This window comes from Pan troglodytes, chromosome X (genome assembly GCF_028858775.2).
Source record: "Pan troglodytes isolate AG18354 chromosome X, NHGRI_mPanTro3-v2.0_pri, whole genome shotgun sequence".
NCBI lineage: Eukaryota > Metazoa > Chordata > Mammalia > Primates > Hominidae > Pan > Pan troglodytes.
The window spans coordinates 14,286,826-14,311,085 of NC_072421.2; the positions used below are offsets into that span (position 1 = coordinate 14,286,826).

General features: G+C 42.0%; 2 protein-coding genes across 3 annotated transcripts in view; one reads left to right on the top strand and one right to left on the bottom strand.

The window, feature by feature from the left end:
- The window catches only part of OFD1 (OFD1 centriole and centriolar satellite protein), a 69,955-nt gene that overhangs the window by 6,202 nt on the left and 39,493 nt on the right, over positions 1-24,260 (top strand). For both annotated transcript variants that reach the window (XR_008541921.2, XM_024353238.2), the window contains exon 2: positions 5,556-5,630. Coding sequence is in view for 1 of the 2 variants with exons in the window: in XM_024353238.2 (XP_024209006.2) it covers positions 5,598-5,630 (33 nt within the window). In the remaining variant the exon portion in view is untranslated. The remainder of the gene's footprint in view (positions 1-5,555; positions 5,631-24,260) is intronic.
- On the bottom strand, positions 2,232-24,259 carry TRAPPC2 (trafficking protein particle complex subunit 2). Its single transcript, XM_063804790.1, has 4 exons — positions 24,152-24,259; positions 9,689-9,800; positions 5,840-6,514; positions 2,232-4,341 (listed from the first exon to the last, which is right to left on the bottom strand). The coding sequence occupies exons 2-3, from the start codon at positions 9,779-9,781 to the stop codon at positions 6,335-6,337; spliced, it is 273 nt and encodes a 90-aa protein (XP_063660860.1). The 5' UTR covers positions 9,782-9,800; positions 24,152-24,259; the 3' UTR covers positions 2,232-4,341; positions 5,840-6,334.

Below are 24,260 nucleotides of genomic sequence, written 5' to 3' on the forward strand. Positions count from 1 at the left end.
TGCTTCATACAGTCTGTAATACATCCAGCTAAATTCAAGTTGTCTATGAATGGAAAGCCTTTCCATAGATAGAGTTCAGTTTTAAGAAAAAGGCTAACTACTGAACTTGGAGAACAGACAAATGTGCATTTGATAACTGATGTAATAATTACAATGTACTGTGTGGAAGATACAAAATTACAATTCGATTAATGGACTAAATATTTTTGTTACTTTCTTGACCCTTGGGGAAAGTTTCTTAATTGAAGTTAAAACATTCCTTTATAACACAAGACACAAGCTAACTTTTATCACTCTCAGAAGAAATACTAAGAAGGATTGTACTTTGTGAGAGGGTAAACGAAGACATCTTTATTCGGCAATGTATTTACTTAGTGTCTTCTCTATTACTGAACATTTAGTGATTTGCTCTCAAGGAGATTTTTTGTTACAAAAAGACTTGTTGCAATGATCAGACTTGATAAAGCAAATTGTGGTCTTTTGTGGATGAAGTTCATATGCTGTGTGGTTGGTGACTATCTGATTCTATGGAGGCTAACCAAAGCCTAGACTGAGTGTGGATGAGACCCTCAACTGGGGAGTGATGGGGATATCAAAGGACATGCTGGGTGAGGGGAGCTGACTGTCATGTAGGGAGTGAACCACTGCCCCCAGCAGAGATACAGTTCGGTTTTAAGAAAAAAGGCAAGGCCAGGCGCGGTGGCTCACGCCTGCAATCCCAACACTTTTGGAGGCCGAGGCGGGCAGATCACGAGGTCAAGAGGTCGACACCATCCTGGACAACATGGTGAACCCGGTCTCTACTAAAAATACAAAAATTAGTTGGGCATCGTGCCTGTAGTCCCAGCTTCTCGGAAGGCTGACGCAGGAGAATCACTTGAACCCGGGAGGTGGAGGTTGCAGTGAGCCGAGATCACATCACTGCACTCCAGCCTGGTGACAGACTCCAGCTCAAAAAAAAAAAAAAAAAAAGCAAACTACTGAACTGGAGAACAGACAAACCTGCGTTTGATAACTGATGTAACAATTACAATGTGCTGTGTGGAAGATACAAAATTACAATTCATTAATGGACTAAATGTTTTTATTTTTCACCCTTGGGGAAAGTTTCCTAGTTGAAGTTAAAACATTCCTACTATTACTTGTCTTAGAAGAAAACCTTTTTATATTTCTGTACAAACTTTTCATTTTAATATTGTGACACGACCATGCAAGTTCTCACACAATATCCGTGTCTTGTAGAGTAGTAAAGTGTTTGTTAAGTAGAAAAACACACCAGTGTGGTACCCAGTGAAAGGTGGTGTCTGGAGAGTCAGTGGTTTCTGGAACTCTGGACTGTCAACCAGGAAGTGTTGAAGTGACTGAAAAATTAAAGCGCATGGGTAATAGCATGGGCAGAGCAGAGACTAAGACGATCTATGTCCATGCCAAAGGAAGCATCCTAGTAAGTTTCTGGCTATGGCAAGATGACAAAACTCGGTGTACGTTTTATCTGGATCACTTTTGGAGCACTAAAGCAGATAACCAACTTTGTGCTAACATACATGTGCTCAGGAGAGCCTGATTTTACGACTGACTTCACCCCATTGCTCTTGTGTTCCAGAACCTTCAAGGAACATCACCTACCAGATCCAAGCTTTGCCAGCTTAGCTTTCCTCATGATCAGCTCCTATCTATCTATCAGCTGTCAGTTCCACCCATGTGCCCAAGTGCTCTTCACACCTTCACACCTGCAATGCTTTCCTGTGCAGCCTACCTTGGAGGTCCCACTCAATGCTCCACTTCCCTTCCAGCTCCTTTGAAGACTCAGTCACACATGAAATTTGGCATTTAACTTTAGTAATATACTCACAAGTGTATTACTAGTGCCTACCTCACCTTCACCAGCCTGGAGAAAAGGCTATTTTCAGGGTACCACTGTTGTGCAGCTGAGCCAAGTCTTCCTGCTCTCAATCACCCTGCTGCTCTTGGCTGCCCTGCATCACAGCCCTCTGGATGATATGCTCATTGAGGGAGGGGCCAACTATATACAAAAAAATACACGTTTGCTGAAATCACTCCTAGATTTCTAGATGAGTATGTAAATTTTTCTGCTCCCAAAGCTCTGGCATCTAGTTTGAGTCAATCTGAGCTCTATAACAGGTGAAGACGTCATATTAGTTTGCAGACTATCAATAGGAGAAATAGGACGAAAGCAGCACTTTAAAAATGGATATTAAACTACCACGATCTTGAGCAAACATCTTTATTTAAGAAATCAAATAGGGTAAAAATTATGCAATTTCACACAAGGATACAAGACAAAGCTTAGAATTACTTGCTCAAAAGTTATTCAGAATGGAACAAAATTGTTCAAGTGCTCCCAATTAGCACAGGCTGTATTACTTGCTTTTCAATGGACATTTACTATTTTACATTAAGATCTACTTATAGGAACAAAGAGACAATTCCCAGCCCCCTCTGGTGTATCACCTAAAAGGCTGAATACAAATGTTAATGTAATCCAAGCTTTTCTTTGACAACAATACTAAAAATTGCCTTACAATTTTTTACAAGTACGAGTATCAACAGTTTACTGTCTGAGGGAAAGGAAATATAAGAATATAAAGTGACAGAAGCAACACACTTCACTGTGGCCTGCAACTGCTCCCAGCCTCCTATTTTATAAACATGATTTGGGTTCTCACATTATAGCAGGATCACTATTCCTAGCCTCTGGTGGAAGCAGACATGTGACACTTAGCACTGCACAAGTGTTTCTTTGGCTTCTTGAGTAGTGCTGTGTATACTGCCTATACATTTTTATAACATCTCTAAATGCATAATGTCAACGTATGTGCTATCACATTTCACTCCCAACTGCAGAATATTTTAATTTTAAATTTATCTACCAAATCTTGACTATGACATTTATTTTTGGGTTGTTACATTAAGATCAACCTATCTGGGCCGGGCACGGTGGCTCACACCTGTAATCCCAGCACTTTGGGAGGCTGAGGCAGGAGAACTGCTTGAAGTCAGGAGGCAGAGGTTACGGTGAAACAACTGCCATTGCACTCCAGCCTGGACAACAGAGCGAAACTCCATCTCAAAAAAAAAAAAAAAAAACCCCAAAGATCAACCTATCTGAATTGGGCAAGTCAAAAGCTTATTCCTGGCCGGGCACGGTGGTTCATGCCTGTAATCCTAGCACTTTGGGAGGCTGAGGCGGGTGGATCAACTGAGGTCAGGAGTTTGAAACCAGCCCGGCCAAAATAGCGAAACCCCGTCTCTACTAAAAACACAAAAATTAGCCAGGTGTGGTGGTGCACGCCTGTAATCCCAGCTACTCGGGAGGCTGAAGAAGGAGAATTGCTTGAACCCAGGAGGTGGAGGTTGCAGTGAGCCAAGGCTGTGCCACTGCACTCCAGCCTGCACGACAGGAGCAAGACTCCATCTCAAAAAAAAAAAAAAACCCACAAAAAACCAAAAAGCTTATTCCCAATTTTTAAGTAAAAATATTCCATGGCCGGGCGTGGTGGCTCACGCCTGTAATCCCAGCACTTGCTGAGGTGGGTGGATCACGAGGTCAGGAGTTCAAGACCAGCCTGACCAATATGGTGAAACCCTGTCTCTACTCAGCCTGCACAACAGGAGCAAGACTCCATCTCAAAAAAAAAAAAAAGCGAGCTTATTCCCAATTTTTAAGTAAAAATATTTCATGGTTGGGCACGGTGGCTCACGCCTGTAATCCCGGTACTTTGGGAGGCCAAGGCGGGCAGATCACGAGGTCAGGAGTTCAAGACCAGCCTGACCAATATGGTGAAACCCTGTCTCTACTAAAAATACAAAAATTAGCCGGGCGTGGTGGCACGCGCCTGTAGTCCCAGCTACTTGGAGGCTGAGGCAGGAGAATCGCCTGAACCTGGGAGGCGGAGGTTGCAGTGAGCCAAGATTGCGCCACTGCACTCCAGCCTGGCAACAGAGTGAGACTCTGTATCAGAAAAAAAAAAAAAAAAACATGATTATTGATAATGAACTCTTTATAAATAACACTGTTCACAAGGAAATACCAATTGATCTATTGATACGTGACATGAGACAGAATGTACTATTTTTAAATATAAAAGGAATTTCATTAGGTTTAGATAAGCTGAGAATACACAAAAGTTTTCCAGGCTATTTAATCAAGTAACTTACAATGTACACATTCCTGAGTATACACCATTGTGGTGACATCATTTATTTTGGAATTTTCTGCATTCAGCTTAAAAGGTGTTTCTTCCCAAGAAACTGAACTTTTCTGTCAAATGCACTTGATCGAATAGGAGAATTGGGTTCATAAAATGGATTCATTGAAAACTAGGAAAGAAGAAAGTATTAGTGAAGCAAAAAAGCTGACAAATCTTAAGTTTCTGAAAGGAAATCATTTTAAAGTTTTAAATTAAAAACCAAAGACATTCCAAAGTCTAAAGACCACATTTTTAAGTTTTATTGAAAATGCTGCATTGTTAATAACATCCTCTTAAGGAAATTTTTATTTTGGTGTTTTGGTTTTGAGAAGTATCTGTGGCAAAACTAATGGCAGTATGATAAATGTTGCCTGTGTCAGTTAACTTTCAGAATTTACCCTGTGTGTGAAATACTCATATTCATTATAAATAAATGGATTAATCTCTATGGCCCTTTGGCTACATAAAACAAAAAAATCTGCCATGTGCTCAGAGTTCAGAAAAAGCTATTCTTGTGTGGTAATCTTTTAACAATCAGGTTTTTAATACTCTCCTTTAACACAAGACTGCTAAATGATCAGCTTCTCAAATTAGTGTATCATAACGCATGACAGAAAATCATTAAATGGAATCTCTAATGAGGAAAGGCATTGCTGATTTTTATACCTTAATCACTTGACATTGTTCATCTTTATAAGAGGGCTAAATATTACTTACTACCTCTGACTAGGAATACTGTTAAATTGTATTACTGTGCTGATATGCAAGAAATTCTGTCCAAATACAGAACTTATTTAAATTATTAAAAACATACGGGCCAGGCATGGTGGCTCACGCCTGTAATCCCAGCATTTTGGGAGGCCAAGGCGGGTGGATCACTTGAGGTCAGGAGTTTGAGACCAGCCTGGCCAACATGGCAAAACCTCATCTCTACTAAAAATACAAAAATTAGCTGGGTGTGGTGGTGCACACTTGTGGTCCCAGCTACTTGGGAGGCTGAGGCAGGAGAATCGCTTGAACCTGGAAGGCAGAGGTTGCAGTGAGCTGAGATCACGCCACTGCACTCCAGCCTGGGTGACAGAGCAAGACTGTCTCCAAAACAAAACATACTACTGTTATCACTGCAGTGTAACCATGACGTCCTATTATTATTTTATTTTTCAAAATCAAGAAATGCAAGTGGCGCCATTCTTCTTGAGTGGCTATTTGATCATATAAAAATCACTTCCTGCCAGTTTATGATCTCTATTGCACTGTAACTTATTTGTAAAGTAGATGGAAACATTTTAGATTAAATTATGAAGTAATTTTCCCTTATATAGGCTGCTTTCTTGCTGTCTTTAGGGATCCCTAATAAAATCAGCTATGAGGACAACAAGGTGAAGAATGAAACCAATTTACCTTCACAATCATCTAAAGGTAACTACCATGAAGTTGTGTTCCTAAATACATATTCACCTGGCTGTGAAGACTTACCTGCGGAGGGAGTTGCCAGAGAGAGTTCTGATGGGGGAAAGCTAGTCTGAAAGGTAAACTGCAGCCTAAGGGAGTTACTTCAATAGGCCAGTTTCCTGACAAAGGTCAAATCCTTTCTCATCAGAATTTAAAAATTATAGAACATACCGTACCTTTATATATAAATCATAAACATCAGTAAAGAAGTTCTTTATTCCATCTTCTTGTCTTATGTCATGAAGCATAATAAACCTCATATGTGAAATAATTAAGGCATAATCTTTCTTAGAAATGAAAAACAAAAAGCAACCAGTTCGTTGATACAGTATTCTTCAAATTAGTCACATGCAGTGTATTTGTGATGGAAAAGTTGAATATATAAACGGGGTTTAAAATTAGCTTAGTTTTATCATAAAGAGAACATAAGCTTTCAAAGTTAGAAAATAACTATAAAATAAAGTAAAATCACCCTTGATAGGGTCCAGATAAACTCTTTTTGTGTATGAGACTTAGTTTTAAAATTAGCTATTAAACAAAATGTTTTTCCCCCCTAAAAAAAGAAAAGTAGCCCCATAAATGGAAACTTACATTTTCACCTGACTGTGAAGTCTACAGACTCAGAGCCTGGCATCTATGTTCCATGTTCTTCTGGTTTGTGAGCCCAAACTTTAGTTAGTTACCTTTACTAAGAAGGTAAGGATATGCCCCGCAGTGACAAATGCCGACACAAACCACTCGTTGAACTTGTCCACAGTTTTCAAGTACATGTTGTTCGATAGCCACATGTTCTCATCTACGAGGTCGAGAGCAGCATGAGCTATGAACTGGTTCAGATGACGATGGTCGTCCTAGATGACAGTGTGAGCAACCACAGATTAACATTTGCATATGGCATCGAGAATGCTGACATTTCATTCTGTAAATTCTATAGATGGTTTTCTTGTGGGGAGAAAACAGTTTGCTTTTATACTTTGTTATTGTCATGAGACTTATAAAAGATCTGTTTTCATATTATATTCTATTTTTAAATTTGATATCTACATCTCAACAGAAACAGCCAATTAATAAATGAAATGTATATATAGAGGATTTATACAAAATCATTTATTGAAAATCTTTTTCATATAAATTTTTTTTCATGTTTCAAGAAGGAAGTTACCAAATTCTGTAACCATCTAAACATGTAAAAAAAGGATACTATGTTAAAAAAAAAAAACAAGATCCTGTGGAGAAGAGGTGCCATTCACACCAGGCCTCAAGGTCTGGGAGGAAACTGAGAGGGTGGGGCTTCCTGCACAGTGGCACCAGGTAAGCAGTAGAGACAGTTGAAATGGCGCTTATAACGGCCTGCCAGAGGCCTCTTTCCAGTGCATGGAGCTTACATGACAGCGGGACCTAGGAGTAGTGGGAGGTGATGCTCAGCCCCAGCTGTGAGCAGTCGCCTGTGTCAATAGCAGGACACAGTCCTGTCAGAGCTGGGAGTGTCCTTTTCCTGGGCTGAAATGGCTTAAGTGAACAGAAGGTGGGACTGTCTGACCATAATGTGAAGACGGAATTCAGAACTTGGAATGCAGTCTTACTCCAATGTAGTTCTTTGAAAATACATTTTTTGGCCAGGCGCGGTGGCTTATGCTTGTAATCCTAGCACTTTGGGAGGCTGAGGCAGGTGGATCACCTGAGGTCAGGAGTTCAAGACCAGCCTGTCCAATATGGTGAAATCCCATCTCTACTAATACAAAAATTGGCCGGCTGTGGTGGTGCATGCCTGTAATCCCAGCTACTCGGGAGGCTGAGGCAGGAGAATTGCTTGAACCTGGGAGGCGGAGGCTGCAGTGAGCCGAGATCACGCCATTGCACTCCAGCCTGGGGGACAAGAGCAAAACTCCGTCTCAAAAAAACCCAAGCCATTTTTCAAAGAATACCTGTTATGGGTTGAAGTGTTTCCTCTCTAAAATTCCTTTGTTGAAGTCCTAAGCAACAGTACCTCAGAATGTGGCCTTATATGGAAAGAGGTTGTTGCAGATGTGGTTAGCTAAGATGAGGTCACATTGGAGTAGGGTGGGCCCCTAATCCAATGGACTGGTGTATTTAGAAAAAGGGAACATTTAGAGATGCACACAGGGAGAAAAATGCCACATGAAGACTGGAGTTATGCTGCCACAAGCCAAGGAACTCCCAGAAGCTGGGAGAGAGGCCTGGACAGACCCTTGTCTTTGTGCCTTCATAGGGAGCATGGCCCCACTGACACCTTGATTTCAGATGGTGGCCCTCAGAACTGAGACAATAAATTTCTGCTGTCCCAAGCCACTCAGTTTTTCGTACTTTGTTACAACAGCCATAGGAAACCGAGACGGCTTCCTTGCCAAGGAGGCTGTTCTCATGCCTGGGCTGGAGGAGGGCGGCCCGTTGCCGTGGAATCCCACGCATAGTTAAAGCATGTTTTACTTCACTCATGTTGCCATGACAAAGCTAAGTGAATCCTTAGAGAAATGGATGTTTTTGTGTCTGGCTCACAGCAGTGTTTTCTTTTACAATGATGATCAATCCTGAAGAATTAGGAGCAAACTGAAAACGCTTTAAGAAAGTGAGTGGTAGCAGGAGAAAGAACTAAAATCAAGTTATGCAACCAAGTATTTTTATGTGTGCTTTGTCCAACACAAGGGCAGTGGAGTGCACAGAAATTACATACAAGTAGCTGCATCCCACAAAGCAGTACTGGTACAGAGATACCTCAAAACAAGTTTTAATGAGTAGTGTTCTCATAATATGAGAAAATAATGTCACAACTCCACCTCATAGAGAATCCCGTAAACAAATGCCTATCTTATTTTGGTGGCAAGGCCTGAATAGTTGAAAAATACCATATATTATGCATTACAATTAACTTAAAACATCAATTCCTTAAAGGACATTAAAGCCAATTTTTGGAGGTTGGGAGAGACATAGCAAACTTGTCAGCAATTTATTAGAAACAGAAATTGGAAAGAACTGGGCTCTTCTCGTGTCAAAACTCTACAGGTCTGGGCCAGGTGTAGTGGCTCATGTCTGCAATCCCAGCACTTTGGGAGGCCGAGGGCAGGCAGACCACCTGAGGTCAGGAGTTCGAGACCAGCCTGGGCAAGATGGCGAAACCCTGTATCTACTAAAAATACAAAAATTAGCCTGGCACAGTGGTGCGCACCTATAATCCCAGCTACCTGGGAGGCTGATACAGGAGAATTGCTTGAACCCAGGAGGCAGAGGTTGCAGTGAGCTGAGATCGTGTCACTGCACTCCAGTCTGGGCGACAGAGCAAGACTCTGTCTCAAAAAGAATAAATAAATAAGATCCAAATGGTTTTATTTTAAGCATTTGGGATGGTAATCTTTCTTAAAATATATGGTCCATTTCCTTGTCTCAAACAAAAAAAAAATACTCTATGGGTCTGAATGGCAATATGTCCTCGAGCTAAGCTTGGTTTTTGGAACCATTCTTGACAAGCAAGTCGGGTGCTATCACCTCTGGTGCTGCTTTTGAGCTTCCTGTGTATGGCCAAGGTGTCACTGGGGAGGGGAGCATACAGGCTCAACCCAGCCAGGAAGTGCTGCAGAAGGCCCCTGAAGTGAGGTGCTGCAGACCCAGTGGCAGCAGGAAGACAGGGAAGTAAGGGTCTTTTCTAACCCAGTAGGTCCTGATGAAAAACATGATTCATGAAAACAGCCTGGACTTTCATGGTATTTCAAGGCGGCAATCCACTACAGGTGAACTATGTTTTTATGTGCTTAAGCAACAGCAATTCATGGTGGGTGACATAGTGAACTGAGTATGATGGGAATGCCAGAGCGTCATGCTAGTCTGTGCTGAACTAACGGATGAATAAACATCTCCAAGGACATACCCTGGCTGGCTTCTATCAGTCTGTGGGCTCCTGAGCAAGCCTCATTTAATTGTGGTGGATTTCAGTTACCTTATCTGTCCAGATCTTCCAGTTCTAAAATCATATTATACCATATCATTACAATAGCATAAAAATTCTTACGTACTTTGGATTCTGCCTTCCCAGCTGGCAAAAACTCCATTTCAAAAACTGGATTATCATGGTGGCCAACAATTACAAAGTAGAAGCTCCCAGACATGGTCTTCAATATATGGCTCCTAATTAAGTGAAAAATAGTACACATTTTTAGTAGTCAATCTTCAAATTAAAAAATGACTAATGGGAAGTGTAGAATTCTTTTTTTAATTTAAACCTGACATTGTAGAGGAAGATGCTACTAAGCTTGGCAGTTTCCAGTATACTAGCGAAGATACGTAGCTTCTGGAATAAACAAATTATGTATCTATGATATGACTCTGTGAATCTAATGTATTTTCATAAGTAAACTGGAAGACCTCTAACATGAAATCACAAAGACAACATTCTCATGATCTGAAAATATGGCTCATTCAGCTCAAGGGGCCCTAAGTGTCTGGTAGAGTAAGCTGGGCTTCATTTGGACTGGACCAGTTAGTAGCAGCACGGACACCTAGAAGGATTAACAGAAGGTGGTGGTAAGTCAAGGACAATACAGAGTAGTGGGAAGACCAAGGAAGTAATTACCTTGCCTTAGAAATTTCCAGGAGGCATCCGTCGGGGGAAGCTAAAACCAGCTCTACCTCATGTCACTTACCTAGAAAGGACAGACACTGTATCACTGATTCGCAGACTGCGTGTGCTGTATTTGTCTTCTTTCTACTTGAAGTATGTGTGCTATAAATGTAAGTCTTTGCAAATCTAAGAGCCTATGATATGCCTCTTTATACACCAATTTATAAGAAAGGAAGAGTTTTGTATTCTAGAAAAGATGGAAGAAATAATCCATAAAGGAAGACATTCTGAGGCACTGAAAGATCTTGGAACTAAGTTTAACATGTTGGGCCCGGTGCAGTGGCTCACGCCTGTAATCCCAGCACTTTGGAGGGCTGAGATGGGCAGATTGCTTCAGCCCAGGACTTCGAGACCAGCCTGGGCAACATGGTGAAACTCCATCTCTACATGAAATACAAAAATTAGCCAGGCATGGTGGTATGTGCCTGTAGTCCCAGCTACTCAGGAGGCTGACGCAGGAGGATCACCTGAGCCCAGGGAGGTCAAGGCTGCAGTGAACCAAGATCGCACCACTGCACTCCAGTCTAAGTGACAAAATGAGACCCTGTCTCAAAAAAAAAAAAAAAAAAAAAACAGATTGGCAGAAGAGATGAAACTATGAGAAACTGGGGGGAAAAATATAAGTGATTCCATGGCTTTTAGCACAGATAATTGAAATCCAGATGAATGATGGATGGGTGGGGGCATGGATGGATTTACCCCAAGGTAACCCCACGGTGTGTATTTTTAACACAAGGACTTTGGAGTCAAAGTTAGGTTCAGGTCTAGCTCTGCTACTTACTGGCAGTGTGACCACAGGCAGTCCTTAACTTCCTAATGTCAGTTTTCTCATCTGTTAAATAGTGCTAACACTGTAGCACCTTATGGTGCACTTATGAGGATCACACAATCTAATGCATGTAAAGTACCCAGTACAGTGTCTGACCCACAGTACATGCTCAATTAATGTTATGTGGAATAACATGGGAGACCGTATGCACACTGGGATGTGGTGACTAGTAACTTCTCAACACGGAGTGGAAATCAAGTAAACCGGGAGTTACAGTCAGTCTCCTAGAACATACATCTGAGGTGTGTTAGAAGCCAAGACTTAGCAAGCCTCATTGGGCCTTCTGCTGATTCACACAGAACACACAATGAAATCAGAAGAAATCTGATATGTACTTGCTAATGAATGACACATTTTATAAAGGAAATCAAGGCACAGCTGGCACTTTTAACTCTAGAATTGGAAGGCCATGACTATGGAAGAAAAGGCAGATCAGAACTCCTGGCATGATGACGTAGGATTTAAAATGCTATTTGGGGCAGGGGTGGAGGGGTGGGGGACTATAGACTGCAGGCCAAATCTAGCCTTGCCCATCCTTTTGCGACCATCTAAGGCTGCTCTCACGCTTCAATGGCAGAGTTAAGCACCTGTGACACAGACCAGCTGTCCCACAAAGCCAACAATATTTACTATCTGGCCCTTTAAAGAAAATGTTTGCCCCTGTTTTAGGGGAAAGATAAGAAAAAGGTCCAAACAGAAAAAGTGGATAACAAAGACGAGCTGGAATGATAAAAAAGCTATGCAAAACTAGAAGAACTGGCAATAATTCTCCAAAGTGAAGGGAAGGACAGGGAGTTGAAATTTGAACCAAGTAAACAATGATATCATGAATTCTTGCTGGACTAGATTTCAGAGCTGGAGTTTGCCAAGGGAAGGGCTTCTTACTTTCTTCAGCACATTTAAGCAGCAGCAAAAAAAAAAAAAAAAAAAAAAAAAAAAAAAAAAAAAAAAAGCAAAAGCAGCAGCAGAAGGAAATATATGTACATATATGTATAAGCAAGATAACATGCATCCCCACACTCACCCCTATATGGAAAGCCACGAATGGGCAAGCAGCATGGCGCTAAGTCAGCAGGAAGACAGAAAGGGAACTCAAAGACCGACTGCATGAGGATGCTGTTACCAACTACCCAGCTGCGCAAAAGATGAGACAGAGCTTTCTTTATATACATTCCATGCTTGACTTCAGCTGCCAATTATTTGATTTTGTAAACAGCTGAAGAAGCAAGAAGGGCTGTAGCTTTTCATTCAGTTCTGCCAAGGAAAAACTGACAGGTGAAGTGGAAGAACTGAAAACCCTGGGAGAAAATGACCTCATTGTCTTGGGAGGGGAACAGCTGCAAACACTTAGCAAATACTTGAGGGTATGGAGCAAAGGTAAGACACACGCTAGGATTCTGCGCTGTCCAATCTATGGAACTTTCTGCGAGGACAGAAATGTTCTACACCTGTGCTGTCCAATATGTGAGCTAGTGTGCATTAGAAATGTGGCTAGTGTAGGCCAGGCGCGGTGGCTCACGCCTGTAATCCCAGCACTTTGGGAGGCCAAGGCGGGTGGATCACGAGGTCAGGAGATCGAGACCATCCTGGCTAACATGGTGAAACCCCATCTCTACTAAAAATACAAAAAATTAGCTGGGTGTGGTGGTGGGCACCTGTAGTCCCAGCTACTCGGGAGGCTGAGGCAGAAGAATGGTGTGAACCTGGGAGGCGGAGCCAGAAGAATGGTGTGAACCCGGGAGGCGGAGCTTGCAGTGAGCCAAGATCGTGCCACTGCACACTCCAGCCTGGTGACAGAGCAAGACTCCATCTCAAAAAAAAAAAAAAAAAAAAAAATGTGGCTAGTGAGAATGTAGAACTGAATTTTAATTAAACATAAATAGCCATATGTGGCTAGTGGCCACAGTACTAGACAGCACAGCTGTAATCCCAAAGTGCTGGGATTACAGGCATGAGCCACCATGCCCGGCCTGATTCCAAACGTTTTATAAAAGTTCTGTGACTTCCTCCACCTTCCCTTCACCAACAAAAACAAGTATTACTTAGAATTCCAATATATAATACAGATAAAGCAACTGCCATTACTGAATTACCTGCGTTGACATGACTGTGTATGTATGGTCTGCTCGATTTTCCCATCACCTTAAATAGGGGCCTTTGAAGCATCTCCAAGAGAGGCTTGGCCCAGAGGTGTTGAGGAGGTAGCTACACAGAATTTGGGAATACATTAAACTGGGAAATTGAGGACAAGAGGGGAATCTAGGATGGTTTCCATATGTCTAGCTGAGGTGAACAAGCAGAACAGTGGCCCCTCTCCTAAGATGTCCACATCCTAATCTCTGCAACTTGTGAGTATGTTAGGGCCCATGGCAAAGAGGAATTAAGGTTGCTCATCAGCTGACCTTAAGATAGGAACATTGTCCTGGATCATCCAGGTGGACCCAATGTCATGACAAGGGCCTTAAAAGTAGAATAGGGAAGCAAAAGAGGAAAGTCAGGGGGAAGTGACAGAAGAATGGTCACAGCAATGTGATCTTGACAGCTTTGAAAATGAAGGAAGGGGCCACAGCCAAGGAATGCAGGAGGCCCCTAGAAGCTGGAAAGTACAAGGAAACAGATTCTTGTTTGGCTCTCAAGTGAGAGCCAGGACTCTCACTTGTGGTGGAAACAGCAGCTGTCTTCAGTGGCTAGGGAAACCTGGGCTTTTGAGAAGGAGAAGACTAAAGAAATAAACTTGGTGATACAAAGAGCTCTCTGACTACCTTAAATTTAAAGAGGCCACATGGAAGATGTAAGAAGTAGGACACTAACTAGTAATGAACATAAAAACGGGACCAGAAATCAGTGAGGCTAGCATCAGAAGGGCAAAGGCCTACAATGAGTTGAAGTGTGTGATATATATTAAAAAAAAAAAAAAAAAGAGGCTTTTTAGGCTACGATCAGGAAAAAGCAAGGGAGAAGGGTCAACTGCTTCAAGCGCTTGCCACACACTGAAATAATGGTGGATGCTGATCTGTTTAACTTCCATTTTCTCTGTTAAATGGCTTTTCAAATAGCAAGCATGGAAGAAACAAGGTTAGGCAGGCTGCGAACCTCAAGATAGGTATATTAAGAAAACGTCTAGGGATCCGTTCCAAGATGGCCAAATAGGAACACCTCCGGTCTGCAGCTCCCAGCATGATCAACGCAGAAGATGGGTGATTTCTGCGTTTCCAACTGAGGTACCTGGTTCATCTCATTGGGACTGGTTGGACAGTGGGTGCAGCCCATGGAGGGCGAGCTGAAGCAGGGCAGGGCGTCGCCTCACCCAGAAAGTGCAAGGGGTTGGGGGATTTCCCTCTCCTAGCCAAGGGAAGCCATGACAGACTGTACCTGGAAAAATGGGATACTCCCACCCAAATACTGTGCTTTTCCCAAGGTCTTAGCAACCGGCAGACAAGGAGATTCTCTCCCATGCCTGGCTCGGCAGGTCCCACACCCACGGAGCCTTGCTCACTGCTAGCGCAGCAGTCTGAGATTGAACTGTGAGGCAGCAGCCTGGCTGGGGGAGGGGTGTCTGCCATTGCTGAGGCTTCAGCAGGTAAACAAGTGGCCAGGAAGCTCGAACTGGGCAGAGCCCGCTGCAGCTCAGCAAAGCCTACTGCCTCTAGACTCCACCTCTCTGGGCAGGGCTTAGCTGAACAAAAGGCAGCAGACAACTTCTGCAGACTTAAAACATCCCTGTCTGACAGCTCTGAAGAGAGCAGTGGTTCCCCCAACGTGGTGCTTGAGCTCTGAGAACGGACAGACTGCCTCCTCAAGGGGGTCCCTGACCCCCGTATGGCCTAATTGGGAGACATCTCCCAGTAGGGGCCGACAGACACCTCATATAGGCGGGTGCCCCTCTGGGATGAAGCTTCCAGAGGAAGGATCAGGCAGCAATATTTGCTGTTCTGCAGCCTCTGCTGGTGATACCCAGGCAAACGGGGTCTGGAGTGGACCTCCAGCAAACTCCAACAGACCTGCAGCTGAGGGACCTGACTGTTAGAAGGAAAACTAACAAACAGAAAGGAATAGCATCATCATCAACAAAAACAACATCTACACCAAAACCCCATCTGTAGGTCACCAACATCAAAGACCAAAGGCAGATAAAACCACAAAGATGGGGAGAAACCAGAACAGAAAAGCTGAAAATTCTAAAAATGAGAGCGCCTCTTCTCCTCCAAAGGATTGCAGCTCCTCGCCAGCAATGGAACAAAGCTGGACAGAGAATGACTTTGATGAGTTGACAGAATCAGACTTCAAAAGGTCGGTAATAACAAACTTCTCTGAGCTAAAGGAGCATGTTTGAACCCATCTCAAGGAAGCTAAAAACCTTGAAAAAAGATTAGACGAATGGCTAACTAGAATAAACAGTGTAGAGAAGACCTTAAATGACCTGAGGGAGCTAAAAACCGTGGCACAAGAACTTCATGATGCATACACAAGCTTCAATAACTGATTTGATCAAGTAGAAGAAAGGGTATCAGTGATTGAAGATCAAATTAATGAAATAAAGCGAGAAAACAAGGTTAGAGAAAAAAGAATAAAAAGAAACGAACAAAGCCTCCAAGAAATATGGGACTATGTGAAAAGACCAAATCTACGTTTGACTGGTGTACCTGAAAGTGATGGGGAGAATGGAACCAAGTTGGAAAACACTCTTCAGGATATTATCCAGGAGAACTTCCCCAACCTAGCAAGGCAGGCCAACATTCAAATTCAGGAAATACAGAGAATACCACAAAGATACTCCTCGAGAAGAGCAACCCCAAGACACATAATTGTCAGATTCACCAAGGTTGAAATGAAGGAAAAAAATGTTAAGGGCAGCAGAGAGAAAGGTCGGGTTACCCACAAAGGGAAGCCCATCAGACTAACAGCAGATCTCTCAGCAGAAACTCTACAAGCCAGAAGAGAGTGGGGGCCAATATTCAGCATTCTTAAAAGAATTTTCAACCCAGAATTTCATATCCAGCCAAACTAAGCTTCATAAGTGAAAGAGAAATAAAATCCTTTACAGAGAAGGAAATGATGAGAGATTTTGTCACCACCAGGCCTGCCTTACAAGAGCTCCTGAAGGAAGCACTAAACATAGAAAGAAACAACCAGTACCAGCCACTGCAAAAACAGGCCAAATTGTAAAATACCATTGATGCTATGAAGAAACTGCATCAGTTAACAGGCAAAATAACCAGCGAACATCATAATGACAGGATCAAATTCACACATAACAATATTAACCTTAAATGTAAATGGACTAAATGCTCCAATTAAAAGACACAGACTGGCAAACTGGATAAAGAATCAAGACCCATCAGTGTGCTGTATTCAGGAAACCCATCTGATGTGCAAAGACACACATAGGCTCAAAATAAAGGGATGGAGGAAGATCTACCAAGCAAATGGAAAGCACAAAAAAGCAGGGGTTGCAATCCTGGTTTCTGATAAAACAGACTTTAAACCAACAAAGATCAAAAGAGACAAAGAAGGCCATTACATAATGGTAAAGGGATCAATTCAACAAGAAGAGCTAACTATCCTAAATATATATGCACCCAATACAGGAGCACCTAGATTCATAAAGCAAGTCCTTAGAGACCTACAAAGAGACTTAGACTCCCACACAATAATAATGGGAGACTTTTAACACCCCACTGTCAATATCAGATCAACAAGACAGGTTAACAAGGATATCCAGGACTTGAACTCAGCTCTGCACCAAGTGGACCTAATAGACATCTACAGAACTCTCCACCCCAAATCAACAGAATATACATTCTTCTCAGCACCACATTGCACTTATTCCAAAATTGACTACATAATTGGAAGTAAAGCACTCCAGCAAATGTAAAAGAACACAAATCACAAAAAACTGTCTCTCAGACCACAGTGCAATCAAATTAGAACTCAGGATTAAAAAACTCACTCAAAACTGCTCAACTAAATGGAAATTGAACAACTTGCTCCTGAATGACTACTGGGTAAATAACGAAATGAAGGCAGAAATAAAGATGTTCTCTGAAACCAAAGAAAACAAAGACACAAAGTATCAGAATCTCTGGGACACATTTAAAGCAGTGTGTAGAGGGAAATTTATAGCACTAAATGCCCACAACAGAAAGCAGGAAAGATTTAAAATCTACACCCTAACATCGCAATTAAAAGAACTAGAGAAGCAAGAGCAAACAAATTCAAAACCTAGCAGAAGACAAGAAATAACTAAGATCAGAGCAGAACTGAAAGAGATAAAGACACGAAAAACCCTTTAAAAAATCAATGAATCCAGGAGCTGGTTTTTTCAAAAGATCAACAAAATTGATAGACCATAGCAAGACTAATAAAGAAGAAAACAGAGAAGAATCAGATAGATGCAATAAAAAATGATAAAGGGGATATCACCACCGATCCCACAGAAATACAAACTACCATCAGAGAATACTATAAACACCTCTACGAAAATAAACTGGAAAATCTAGAAGAAATGGATAAATTCCTGGACACATACATTCTCCCAAGGCTAAACCAGGAAGAAGTTGAATCCCTAAATAGACCAATAACAGGTTCTGAAATCGAGGCAATAATTAATAGCTTACCAACCAAAAAAAGTCCAGGACCAGACGGATTCACATCCGAATTCTACCAGAGGTACAAAGAGGAGCTGGTACCATCCCTTCTGAAACTATTCCAATCAACAGAAAAAGAGGGAATCCTCCCTAACTCATTTTATGAAGCCAACATCATCCTGATACCAAAGCCTAGCAGAGACACAATAAAAAAAGAGAATTTTAGACCAATATCCCTGATGAACATTGATGCGAAAATCCTCAATAAAATACTGGCAAACCGAATCCAGTAGTACATCAAAAAGCTTATCCACCATGATCAGGTCAGCTTCACCCCTGGGATGCAAGGCTGGTTCAACATATGCAAATCAATAAACATAATCCATCACATAAACAGAACCAACGACAAAATCCACATGATTATCTCAATAGATGCAGAAAAGGCCTTTGACAAAATTCAACAGCCCTTCATGTTAAAAACTCTCAATAAACTAGGAATTGATAGAACATATCTCAAAATAATAAGAGCTATTTATGACAAACCCACAGCCAATATCATACTGAATGGGCAAAAACTGGAAGCATTCCCTTTCAAAACTGGCACAAGACAAGGATGCCCTCTCTCACCACTCCTATTCAACACAGTGTTGGAAGTTCTGGCCAGGGCAATCAGGCAAGAGAAAGAAATAAAGGGTATTCAATTAGGAAAAGAGGAAGTCAAATTGTCCCTGTTTGCAGATGACATGATTGTAAATTTAGAAAACCCCATGGTCTCAGTCCAAAATCTCCTTAAGCTTCAGCAAAGTCGCAGGATACAAAATCAATATGCAAAAATCACGAGCATTCCTATACACCAATAATAGACAAACAGAGAGCCAAAGCATGGGTGAACTCCCATTCACAATTGCTACAAAGAGAATAAAATACCTAGGAATCCAACTTACAAGGGACGTGAAGGACCTCTTCAAGGAGAACTACAAACCACTGCTCAGTGAAATAAAAGAGGATACAAACAAATGGAAGAACATTCCATGCTCATGGATAGGAAGAATCAATATCATGAAAATGGCCATACTGCCCAAGGGTAATTTATAGATTCACTGCCATCCCCATCAAGCTACCAATGACTTTCTTCACAGAATTGAAAAAAACTACTTTAAAGTTCATATGGAACCAAAAAAGAGCCCACATTGCCAAGACAATCCTCAGCCAAAAGAAGAAAGGTGGAGGCATCACGCTACCTGACTTCAAACTATACTACAAGGCTACAGTAACCAAAACAGCATGGTACTGGTACCGAAACAGATATATAGACCAATGGAACAGAACAGAGGCCTCAGAAATAACACCACACATCTACAACCATCTGATCTTTGACAAAACTGACAAAAACAAGAAATGGGGAAAGGATTCCCTATTTAATAAATGGTGCTGGGAAAACGGGCTAGCCATATGTAGAAACCTGAAACTGGATCCCTTCCTTACACCTTATACAAAAATTAATTCAAGATGGATTAAAGACTTAAATGTTAGGGCTGGGCATGGTGGCTCAAGCCTGTAATCCCGGCACTTTGGGAGGCTGAGGTGGTCATATCACCTGAAGTAGGGAGTTCAAGATCAGCCTGACCAACATGGAGAAACCCCGTCTCTACTAAAAATACAAACTTAGCCGGGCGTGGTGGCACATGCCTGTAATCCCTGCTACTCGGGAGGCAGAGGCAGAAGAATTGCTTGAATCCAAGAGGTGGAGGTTGCAGTGAGTCAAGATTGCACCATTGCACTCCAGCCTGGGCAACAAGAGTGAAACTTCGTCTCAAAAAACAAAAAACAAACAAAAAAAAGACTTAAATGTTAGACCTAAAACCATAAAAACTCTATAGGAAAACCTAGGCAATACCATTCAGGACACAGGCATGGGCAAGGACTTCATGACTAAAACACCAAAAGCAATGACAACAAAAGCCAAAATAGACAGATGGGATCTAATTAAACTAAAGAGCTTCTGCACGGCAAAAGAAACTACCATCAGAGTGAACAGGCAACCTACAGAATGGGAGAAAATGTTTGCAATCTACCCATCTGACGAAAGGCTAATATCCAGAATCTACAAAGAACTCAAACAAATTTATAAGAAAAAAAAAACCCCCATCAAAAAGTGGGCAAAGGATATGAACAGAGACTTCTCAAAAGAAGACATCTATGCAGCCAACAGACACATGAAAAAAATGCTCATCACTGGTCATTAGAGAAATGCAAATCAAAACCACAAAGAGATACCATCTCACGCCAGTTAGAATGGCAATCATTAAAAAGTCAGGAAATAACAGATGCTGGAGAGGATGTGGAGAAATAGGAACACTTTTACACTGTTGGTGGGAGTGTAAATTAGTTCAGTCATTGTGGAAGACAGTGTGGCGATTCCTCAAGGATCTAGAGGTAGAAATACCATTTGACCCAGCAAACTTATTGCTGGGTATATACCCAAAGGATTACAAATCATGCTACTATAAAGACACAAGCACACGTATGTTTATTGTGGCACTATTCACAATAGCAAAGACTTGGAATGAACCCAAATGTCCATCAATGATAGACTGGATTAGGAAAATGTGGCACATATACACCATGGAATACTATGCAGCCATAAAAAAGGATGAGTTCATGTCCTTTGTAGGGACATGGATGAAGCTGGAAACCATCATTCTGAGCAAACTATCACAAGGACAGAAAAGCAAACACTGCATGTTCTCACTCATAGGTGGGAATTGAACAATGAGATCACTTGGACACAGGGCAGGGAATATCACACACTGGGGCCTGTCAGGGGGTGGGGGGCTGGGGGAGGGATAGCATTAGGAGGAATACCTAATGTAAATGATGAGTTAATGGGTGCAGCAAACCAACATGGCACATGTATACCTATGTATCAAACCTGCATGTTGTGCACATGTACCCTAGAACTTAAAAGTATAACTAAAAAAAAAAGAAAACATCTAGACATTTCAATAAATCCAAGTCATCAGGTCCTGACAAATTATATACCTTGGATTAACAAATGTGATTGCATAACTGCTGATCAGTGACATTTGAGAAATTGCAAGAAAAATGCCATATCATCCGCTAGGTTAAATGCTATTCCTATTTTCAGAAACAGGAAAAAGGCTTATCTCCTAGTCTATAAAAGGGTACATTCAGAGCGACTAGAACACCAACAGAAACGTGTATTAAATGTTTATTTTCAGTCAGATGCCATGCCAGGCACTTTTATTATACATTAATTCATTTAATGTGAATCCCTAGATAAAAACAGATTATTCATTCATATACTCCTGGTTGTACTAGAACAAGTCATACCAAATTTACATTTTTTGTTTCTGAAGGGAGATACGGTAGGTAAACAGAAAGTCATTTTACGAAATATTTTGGTATCTACCTAAGAACAAACTGGAGTCCTGGAGCCTGAGTGAAAATACAGTCTTGCTAGAATGTTGCCCTCCATGAGAGCAGATACACCATTCGTCTCATTCACTATGGTATCCCTAGAGCTACAACAGTGCCAGGGACCCAAAAAGCACTCATTATTTGCTGAATGAGGGGTGGCTCATAGCCGACTTGAGTGTCAATACTCGGAGAACACTGGGTGCTCCGTGTCAATTTATGGCACAGGGTCTCTAGTAAGGCTTTGAGGTTGACCTTAACCTAGTCTAGCTCAGTATTTGAATCAATAACTTGAATGAAGATAACTTATCACATTCAAAGATAACACCAAGGGCAGCTAACTTATTAGAAGGCAGAAGTTAGGATTAAAAAAGATCTCCATGGCTAGGAGAGTAAGGTGAAATTAACAAGATAGAAGTTAAGAGGATAAGAAAGCAAGCCCTGTACTTGGGCTTAAAAATCAACTGTACAAAAGGACAAGGGAAACCTAGATTAAGAACAGTTCATCTACATCAACCCAAAAGTTCTGCAAGCTCGGTAAGAGGCAAAAGTCTGATAGGTTTGTCAAAAAAGCTAATCAATTCTAGGTGGCATTAAGAGCAAGGTCAGGGAGAATGCTGATGTCCTCTTCAATAATATTATCATCTTTGGGGAAGGTACTCAGTTCTGGGAATCATATTGTAAAAGGATCAATAACTCTGTGTGTTACAGGGGAAGGGAGGGCAGGATCTAGGCTAGGAAATGCTCTGGAAACCAGACAAGAGCAACTGAAGTAACAGAGGATGTTTAAACGGAGTAGGGGAGACCTTTTTGGGGTGGAAAGGGAGTGGGGTACAGCACAGTACTATCTTTAAATACGATAAGCTATCTAATGAAAAAGGGACTTGGCTAGGGATGGCAAATGAGTTTCCTTTCATAAGCGAATTCTAATCAACTGGTAGTGACTGCCAGGAACTGGCGCTGAGAAAGATTCTGAGACTAAATGTGGTCACCAGGAAAGAATGCTGTGATCAATTATCCATGTCTGCTATGAATTTGGGGAAGTGCAGTACCTACAGGAGGGCCAAGTATTTGCTGACTCTGGACTACACAGACTTATTCCAAACCGTTCCATAGGCCAAGCCCAGGGCTGCTCATTTGAAGTCACTGGGAAACTAGAAACTAAGGGGTGGGTGGAACACCAACAGTGCCAGAGTGGGAGGATGCTCAGTGAACTTGGAAGTCTCTTCTCTTAAGTTGTAGACAAATGCAAGATAAAACTCATGGACTCCAGTTCCAAAGACATCCATTTTTGTAGCATGCCTCTTTACAACCTCTATAGAAGAGCTTCTAGAAAAACTGCCCTGTGCTCGCGAGAGCAGTGATTTCAGTTGTTCCATAAACCTGGGGTCATGAGACTAAACTGGTATGGCATGGGACATGTCTATTACAATGAGGAGGGGCAGTAGGAATACTACTGATAGGTCTTTAATGTGACATTTTTCTATTAATATTATAAGCAATTCTCCCTCCCCTAGAAGTTATGCTAGTTTTTGGAGAACATTTTATCTAATTATATTCATGTATTCAACTGTGGGACCAAAGGTGGAGGTGGGAGTAAGGGGGTCTTCAGGAACATTTTTTTTTTTTAAACAGTGGACAAGTGATTCTACTTAACAACATTTACAACATATCAACATCTTTTTAGAACACTGTTTTCATCATTCCACTCAAAAGCCTTTGATGCATCTCAGCTACAGGATCATGTACTAGTATTCAAGATTCCCACATTGCTCCACGTGTCTTTTCTCAGCCCTATTGTTCCACCTCTGCTAGCGTTGACTCGTTTACTTATTTTTTCTCCCAAATTCACTTTGACTGTATCGAGTTCAGAGCTACTATCATTTCTCTCTTCATGCCTGGAATGCTCTCCTTTATTCTGTCTGCAACCACTACCCATCCTTTAAAATCCAACTAAGCCTCTCCTCCTTTTCCATTGTTTCCAACAAAAACTTACAGGTTCTCCACCTCCTATGAAGTCCTGTCACTCTTACTGCCTCTTAAATACTTTAAGTTTCTCACAGCCAGAGATCAAAACTCATCGTACTCATCTTCAATGCTGTACACAAAGCTGACATCCAATTCTGTCCTCACAGGACTTAGATACCATATAAGGCTTATATTCCCAGCACACAACTCTGGAGTCAGGCTAGATTCCTCACTGCTCCCAAGAAGGTCGTGGCTTTTTTTTTTCTTTTTCTTTTAATGATTCCTTTGCTCATTTTTCCCCTTCCTGTGATGTTCTCCTTTTTGCTCACCACCCGAATCCTACCCATCGAGGCCCCGATAAAGACACACTTTTTCCACAGAGATGATCTGGATCACTTCCATCTTCAACCACCTCCCCTTTAAACTCTTTATCCAGTCTACAATGTATCTTAGTTCTTGTTCAATTCTCTGGCTGTAACATTTTCATTATCGCTTCTGAGAGGTTTGGTTCCTTTCCTTTCTAATTACATTTAAGCATCATGAGGACTGGCTCACCTTTACCTCACAGCACACAATGGTTGGTACTCTAAAACGTTTAGCTCTGTGGATCTCAACCCGGAGCGATCTTGCTTCCAAGAGGACATCTGGCAATATCTGGAGACATCTTTGGTTGTCACACTTGGGGGAGAAGGTGATACTGACAAAATAGAGAGCAAGGATACAGCTAAACCTACAATGCACAGGACAGCCTCCCAAAACAAAGAATCTTCCGGCTCCAAAAGGCAACAGTGCAGCCGTTAAGAAACCCTGGGTTAGCTGAATGACCCAGTGAACCGCGAAACCACAGCCCCCGAGAGGGCGGACGTCTGCAGGTGGAACGGCTGCGCGGATGAGCCAGCGGAGGGCTGGCAGGTCCGGCCCGGCCACCCCGGGGAGGGGTGGAGGTACAGGACCAACATCCGCGTCACGCAGGGGCTACGAAGTCCTCCAGGGACTCAAAACACCCGCCCCCCGCCTCACTTGCTCCATTCCCTACCTGCAGTGGGAGGCCGACAACGGAAACGCAATGTCAGTTTCCGCGGAAGAGACCCGCGCCCCGAACCTGTAGCCAGAACGCCGAAGCAGTTCTCGCGATACCCTGGGAT